Raw genomic sequence first — 8086 nt, forward strand, 5'->3', positions numbered from 1 at the left:
ACATAAACGTCCCTAATCTCATCAGTTGGTTAGCTAATCTTGGTGATCTCCAAATCAGTTCAGTTGATTAACGAGCGTCATAAGTCATAGTCTTCATTAACACCTTAAATCTCTTTACATTCACATGCAGCATAACATATTAAAGTGAACAAACTGCCTGTACCTTTGAGGTTAACCAAGGCCTTTCTCACACTTCTCTCACAATCGGCACAGTCCATTTGGACCAGAAGCTCCACCATCTGCACGAGCAATAATACCCCACAAGTTAGTTAACAAAATACTGCTAAGGCACAGAGTAAAACCACTTTAGGAGCTACACTACATTCTTGCATGTTGAATTGGAAAGGTAAGCAAATGCATCATTAATCTCTGCCCATTCCAAGTACATATTCATTCAAATGACAAGCTTAAACTCTGTGTAAAGGAATGAGCTCACTTCCTTGTAAGGATTAGAGCCATCTTCTTTTTGCAGCTGAGGCCAAAGCTAAGCCTAGCACACTGGGCTGCAATAATGCAGCAACTGAGGCCAAAGCTAAGCCTAGCTTTGCATCTCTTTCATTTGATGTTGAAGCTGCTATTCTAGCTGTAACAATAGTAACAGACAAGGCTGCTTGCAATCGAGCATTTTTTGTTATGAATTTCTGTTTTCTTCGGCCTTTGAACTAGTTTTTGAATGATGCAGTTTTGACCAGATTTCTCAGGCACTCCAAATGCTTCTCCAACCATGATTTTAGATGGAAGCAACTACCCGCTTTCATGAAAACAAATGGTTGTTCTCGTCTCATCCACAGCCAAGTCTTTAACTCCTCAAGCCTTTTTGGAGTAGAATGACAGCTTCCAGAACTGTACCCAGTGTAAGCAAAATATGAGTGATTTCTTTTAGGAATCAAAGGAGACAAATCAGATGGAGCATGGCATTTATCCAATGCGAAGCTCGGTGACAGCTGAGAACTGTGTGACACTGGAATTTGGTTGATTTGTTTGAGCTCATGGAGTGGAGCACAATCAAGTTTCTGTGAGTTGATCAACTGGGATGAGGATGTGCAGCCCTCAACAGTTGATGTGCTCTATGAACGTGCCAAGAAATCATGCATTCCATTCTGGGATGCAAATCCAGGCATGTTGAAGGGTGATCTTTCATACTCCCAAAAGGAAGAGGGATCATCAGGATCACATAGGCCATCTAGAGCATATGATACATTGAAATTCATGGTACTATCTTTTTTGCGAGAGATTTCACAGCAGGGTACTGAGATCTGTAGTCGCCCTGCTGTAGATGTGCACTGCACAGAGAGCTGCCGCTAGAGGCAGAGAGGCGAGGGTAGGGGCAGGGGCAAAGGAAGAAAAAGACGGCCATGGCCATGCAGATCATCATCTTCATCAAGCCGATCACATCCCTGCTCCCTTCATACTGCCCCCTCCCTATTGCCCCTATAGTGATGCCTCAATCGTCCTGCACGAGGTCCCTACCATCGACCTCTTGCCCTTGCTATGCCAACAAATAGAAGGCAAGAACACCCAGTCAGGCCCCTGCTTCTGCCTCAGAACGGCTTCCCTAGGTACCTTATCACCTTCTCTTACAGCTTCGGAAGGGGGAACTCCTGCGGGAATCACGACCATTGGTGCCATTACCATTCTTTCCAGTGCCGCCATCTCCCCCAGATGCAGCAGAGAAGCATCACAGCAGGGCTTACCGCGAGGTGGTGCTAGCTAGGAGTGTCTGAGGAACGTCTCTGCTTGGACGTTGATGCCGTCTTGCTGGGATGGACAGCACCTGTCGATCTCCTCTCTGGAGAAATACATCTCGGTGCTGCTGGATGTGCCGGCGCTAGAGCTACTGCTGCTACCAAGGGGATGATCTGATTGGCACAACACAGCAGGGATCTCGGAAGATGCGACCACTGGGGAAAGCCATCAGCATCTGTCCTGCTGCTGATGCTGAGGCTGCCACCTGCGGACCCGGAAGCGAGCAAGAAAACACTTAAAAAGCGCCATTCAGGAAGCTTTCTTGATCCACGACAATGCTTTCAATTCAAGCAGTTGAGGATTACGGCCTCACAGGTATAGTGCGAAGTAGTTAAGGATGGAATATCTTCTGGTTGGCGTAGTCCAAATCAAGCACAACATGTTGATTTGTCAGAAACCCAACCTGAGGAGTCCCTGTCCTACTCTGTACTATGGCTCCAAGTGTACCAAATGTCTCCTGACCTGCAACCTGTGAAATTCACCAGAGAGAAACGTATCAGAATTTTCAAACTAGATATGATGCAACAATTATTTACATATATTGCAACTAAAAATCTGCCAATCTTCACCTCTACAGTGTAAAAAACACCATCAGTTGTTTAATTGATATATGATGAAGCATGTACACACTCTCAGCATTTCTCAAAGTTTATGGAAAGGAGGGAAAAAATGTGCGGAAAACATCTAATGACACCAAAAACATAGAAACACATGAGATGGTCATTTCTATTTTCTATACACAAATATGGACATCATCATGCTGCAATTGAGTATATCGATAAACAAAATGATGATAGATTCGAGAGTGATGCCCCTCGAATATCAATGTAGACATATCAATCTGCCACTAAACTGTACACTATCATAATACATCAAATGCCCTCATTTGATATGCTAGTTTATACAACTCAATTAAATAAAAAATACTAAATAGTTTGTTAGACCAATATAAAACATCAATCTTGATTACATAAAAGGGCCTACAGTTGATCCGAAAATTGAACTAAGACCACAAGCATGACATCAAAAGTGTAGACACATCCAGATTATGACCATGCTCTAAGGCTATGCAACTGATCCTTGAGATAAAATTTAGAAAGTTGGTTGTAAGATGCACACCTCCAAAACAAAAGTAAAATTATAGAATGACTAAATTTCAAGACAAGCAGTTTGTATTCAAACTTTGAAGTTATTCACTGGCTTTTTACCTGAGATCCTGGACCGATGGATGGGTCATTGCCCCTTAAACCTTCAGCCAGCTCTATGTATACCTCTTTCTTAGGGGTTGCGGCTGGAATACCAAAGTAAGAGAACTCTACCACATCAACATCACACCATATGCCTCCAGCTGGTCAACCGTGAGAGTTAAAGAGGACAAACTCTTGCTACAAAAGACATGTAGATGAGAGTTAAAGAGGACAAACTCATAGCAAGTTTGATGCTGTCAATCGTGAAAGTATTTGATGTGGTGAGCCTTGATTTGGTCCTTCATTCATACTAAGAGAGATCAAAATTTTCCTACAAGCTTAAATAGAATTGGCTAAGCAGCTGCATACTGACTTAAGGTTTAAAACTCTTCTTTGGCCAAGATGCATGCTGTAGACAGGTCTTCAGCCTTTTACCAGGAGAAAAATACAAAACACTGATCAATTAGAAAGGACATATAGGAAGATAGAAGGAAATCCCTTGCTACCTTACAGCATGTCCTGCTTCCTGAGAAGCTAGCCAAACAGCGATGTCAGGGGCATACACAACAGTCCGACTTGCAGCATGAGCCTGAAGAAGGTCATGATTATTCTCCATAGTTAGTGAGAAATCTGCTTCCCTTGAGATGTCTGGAGGTAGAGCAACTGCTTAGAAACTGCTGATGTCAGAATATATTTCTAGCTTGTAGGGAATGGGGTTGTCATTCAAGCTCTTTTGGGTGTGATTGTGATATTTTGAATGAGGTTCCATGGGATGTATTGAGCATGAGTGTATGTTCTTAAACAGTGAATAAGAATAGAAGTAAATGCCAGAAGATCACTTTGGGTTGTCTTGGCCTTTTGTTACAACCTTATGTGTCTGCTAAGAAGGCCACTGTCTTCCCTCCATTGTTGCAGGAAATTTGAAAAATTTACAAGTAGATGGGGCAAGCTTGTCAGTCTCTTAACTGATGTGCCCTGGCAGTGTTTGCCATATTAGCACCATGTGCAAAGGGCCTGATGGCTATAAGGAATACTAGGTCCATACCTTTGATGGTAAAACTGTTAACATTTGGGTCCACCAAAGGGAAGGAGAACTCTACTGCAGTCCTCTTGGCTTTGTGAAAGAATGGAGGAGGAGAAGTTAAAAGATCTGTCTTGATCCTTCCTACTGCTCTCTCCTCTTTGCAAAGGCTAGCATTGGATGGTTCTCCTAGAGCCCAAAGAAAAGAATCCCTGCTTTTGAAGATTCTTAGAGAATCTGATATTGAGTAATAAAACACGTAACTGGGAGATAGTACCTGCTCAGATAAAATCATACACAAAACCCAAGTCCTAAATGTAGATTAAAGAGTTATCTGCCATAAGTAGGTTCCAACCTACTTGTGAAGATCAATGTCTCCTTGACACACTCCATCACTGTGAGTATGCATTAATTTTTCTTGCATCTTTCATTCATCCTGAATAACAGGCCATTCCTCTAAGCAAAAAAAAGTCAATCGCAAGCAGACTGCTTTAAATCTCTTTACATTCACATGTAGCATAACATATTAAAGTGAACAAACTGCCTGTACCTTTGAGGTTAACTAGGGCCTTTCTCACACTTCTCTCACAATCGGCACAGTCCATTCGGACCAGAAGCTCCATCATCTGCACCAGCAATCATACCCCACAAGTTAGTCAACAAAATACTACTAAGGCGCAGAGTAAAACCGCTTCAGGAGCTACACTACATTCTTGCAAAGTTAAGACGTTGAATTGAAAAGATAAGCAAATGCATCATTAATCTCTGCCCATTCCAAGTACATATTCATTCAAATGAAAAGATTAAACTCTGTGTAAAGGAATGAGCTCACTTCCTTGTAAGGATTAGAGCCATCTTCTTTTTGCATCCCTGCCATAAAGATCCAGCCCACAACTGGATAGCTCCTCGCCATTAACATCTGTACTTTTGTCATCATAACGTGTTCTTGAGTCGAAACTCTTTATGAAGTCAATGCAGGAAGGATTGGCATGATTCAAATCATGTCTCAACCCCACTCCACCTCCACCTGCATACACCTCAGGGTACCCTGGTTCACTTGAGGTGGGGTGGTGATAATTTTGACCTTGTGACTTCACCTTCGAACTTTCAAAGGAATGCTGATTGTTGTGAGCACTTTGAAACACATGGCAGCCCATGATAGCTCATCCATGCACAAGCTTATAATCTGGACTTATGCAGGCTTACTGCAAGCTGTGGAACTCAACCAATCTACATGCTCTGTCCCTCTCCTGTCTTCACCTTCACAGGTACATGCATTTTCTTCTGCACCAGTTGAAGTATATACTTGGTCATCAGGTAAGATGGTTTCTTCATAGTCAGCTAATGTGTGTTTGATTCCATCAAGTAATGCGGCTTCTTTGCAATAAGCCACTGGTGATTCTCTTCCATCAGCATGATATTTTCCCTGGCAATAAGGTGGTCTGCAAGCAGCATCTACAGAACAGGGAGGAGACACAGACAATACTTGGTGGTTCTCTCTATCATCCTCCATCTTTGCTTTGGTTTTTAGGTCCAATGTTTTCAAAGCAAAAACCAGCTCAAAGGCTGCATGTGTGCAATGGGCTGCCTGTACTGGGGTCAGCAGGTTTTGTAGCTCTTGGAGGGTATGCAACCTGAGAGAGTTTGATCGCTTTAACAGCAAACTCAAAGTTTCAAGCTTTGACTCCATTAATTGTTGTCCTTGCACTATGTTGTGTGACATGATGAAAGAAGAGCTCCCAATCCCTATGGCTTCTTTCATGCTTTGATCTGCAATAAGCATCTGAAAGAACCTAAAGTAGTAGTCAGACTCAGCAAACCTAGAAAATCCAGAATATTATGAATCACAAGTAGCTTTAGATACTTTCCCATGTCACTGGGAAAAGGGGATCTTTTCCTTTGTTTTTCCTTATAGTATTCAACATCATGAGCTTCTGTGAGGGAGGGACCACATACCTGGTCGGGGGCAGGGAGCAACCACACTGAGCTAGGTATGTGGTCCCTCCCTTGCAGAAGCTCGTGATGTTGTCGTAATTCACAATGTGGGAAGTATAGTGAGAATTTGTTGAAAAGTTCTTGTGTGCATCATGCCAGACCATGGCAGACAGCTTCAAAATGGCTTAGCAGAAACATGATAAATTGCAACAAAAAACTCAAGAAGCAAAGGTTCACCTGCATGGTTGCTAGTTGATTTGAAAGCTCCATCTCTGCCTGGTGCATGTAATGCTGCAAAGCATCTATTGAAGCTAACTGTGTCTTTGACAACAGGCATGTCACATCATCATGGCTTATGCAACCATTATGCTTTTGCACATCAATACCCATTTTTCCACATAAATGCTGCTTCAAGAGCAGAGGAATGACGCCCTGCAGGAAAAAACTTTAACCAATACTAGAAAACATGCCTCAACACAAAACTCTATTTAGTGGGGGCAACTAGAAAGAATCAAACACAGTAAAGCCAAAGAATACTTGCATTCTCTTCTTGGCCACCCAAAAGTGGATTGAAATCTCACTCTATCACCTACACACGTATATACAACAGATTCTCTGAAATTTATCATTTTAGCTTGAATGTTTTACTTACTAGACACAATATGTGTAAGCCAGGCTGTTAGTCAAGACAATTTTCCTGATGAGAGTTTTGGAAAGAAGTGATATAATATGTGCTAAGAATAACTTTGAGAAACAAGCTAGAGTGTTTGAATGGTTTGAGCAATCAATAAGCCCATCTTGAGGCAATGAAAGTAAGCCATTGAGCGTGTTTAGATTAGTATTCTGTGCATGTTTGGATAGAATGACTACCAACTGTGTACTGAAAGTACTCTGTACATGGCTCCCTAATGCAATGAAGGTAAGTCATGCAGTATCTAATTCAAATAGAATATTATTAGTGCTTTTTTAATACTAGCTTAGAGTACATTTGTGTCAGGCAATTCTCCTGGACAACCATCGCTATATGTTTATTCTGTTCTCTTTCACAGGATGTGTTGCAAAAAATTTCTAAGTTTTCATTTGCTGAAATGCAAGCCATGGGGACAAATGGAATTGTGAAGGAATGCTTCTTGTCGTATGGACTTATGGGAAAAATGGAATAATGAAGGAATTCTTCTTGTTGTATGGGCTTATGGACCTAAGAGTCTCGCAACGGCACAATTCAATACAAGTTAATGCAATCCACAAGCAATGCAACAAATAAAAAGTGTGTGAAGCCTGACCTGAAATAGTTGCTCATGCAGCCCTTCACAAGCTGCCTGACATGGGAATCAGGGCTCTTGGAGACGAGGGCGAACTGAAGGGCCTACACCTTGGCCTTCCACTGCAGCCAGACCTGATCTGCAGGGTCTCCACTCTCTTCTCTAGCTCCTCGTTCTTCGCCCTCAGCTCCCGCGTCTTGTCCGCGAGGCTCTCCGCGCTCTTCTCTAGCTCCTCCTCCCTGGCCTTCAGCCTCCCCTTGAGGCTCTCCACTCTCTTCTCTAGCTCCTCATTCCTCGCCCTTAGCTCCCGCCTCTCGCCCTTGCCCTCAACCTCCCCTCGAGCCTCTCCACGTTCTTCTGTAGCTCCTCATTCCTCGCCCTCAGCGGCTCTATTTCATGCATCAGAAATCGGCGTAACATGATTTCCATTTTCCTGCCTTTCGCGCTGCGTGTGCAAACAGAGACAGACAGTCGGAAAGAGAGATAGGTCCTTAATGATTATTTTTTATATTATTACATATCCGACACCATATAAAGTATTAGCACACATATAAAGTTTAGCCAATTGACAAATATTAGCCACTAAAGGGGGACTTAATATGGGGGCATATCCCTAATGTATATGCTTATGTAATTTTGGGAAAAGCCCCCTCCCCTATACTTACGTGATTCTATGAGTTGTCCATGTGAACTCCCCAAGCGTCTAGCCTACGTTTGCAACTCTCCCTTCACTTCTCTCCTTCCTGTTTGAGTCAATCTCCATTTTTACAGCCATCCTAACAAACTTGCAAATCTAAATTTCAAGTTGTCCACATTTGCATTGTCACCCCTCATGCCAATCTCATGAGTTAGGTGCCTCATTTTTTGAAGAAGTGTTGAGCCTCCACATTATGTGCCTCAAAAGAGCATCCATCTCCATATATTCCCACATTACA

The 8086-nt window shown here is 42.6% G+C and overlaps 1 protein-coding gene across 1 annotated transcript; it reads right to left on the reverse strand.

The window, feature by feature from the left end:
* Window positions 1-5051: 5051 nt before the first annotated feature.
* On the reverse strand, window positions 5052-7468 carry LOC148013459 (uncharacterized). Its single transcript, XM_087668378.1, has 3 exons — window positions 7173-7468; window positions 6127-6321; window positions 5052-5737 (listed from the first exon to the last, which is right to left on the reverse strand). The coding sequence occupies exons 2-3, from the start codon at window positions 6277-6279 to the stop codon at window positions 5147-5149; spliced, it is 744 nt and encodes a 247-aa protein (XP_087524504.1). The 5' UTR covers window positions 6280-6321; window positions 7173-7468; the 3' UTR covers window positions 5052-5146.
* Window positions 7469-8086: the final 618 nt, after the last annotated feature.

Source organism: Lygodium microphyllum, chromosome 26, assembly GCF_053477565.2.
Source record: "Lygodium microphyllum isolate KBCC chromosome 26, Lygodium_microphyllum_v1.1.10, whole genome shotgun sequence".
Lineage (NCBI taxonomy): Eukaryota > Viridiplantae > Streptophyta > Polypodiopsida > Schizaeales > Lygodiaceae > Lygodium > Lygodium microphyllum.

Coding starts and splice junctions, on each gene's coding strand:
- LOC148013459 (XM_087668378.1), bottom strand. CDS start 6,279: ATGGGTATTGATGTGCAAAAGCATAATGGTTGCATAAGCCATGATGAT. Junction 5,738..6,126: donor ATCAACTAGCAACCATGCAG/GTGAACCTTTGC, acceptor AGGTTCTTTCAG/ATGCTTATTGCAGATCAAAG.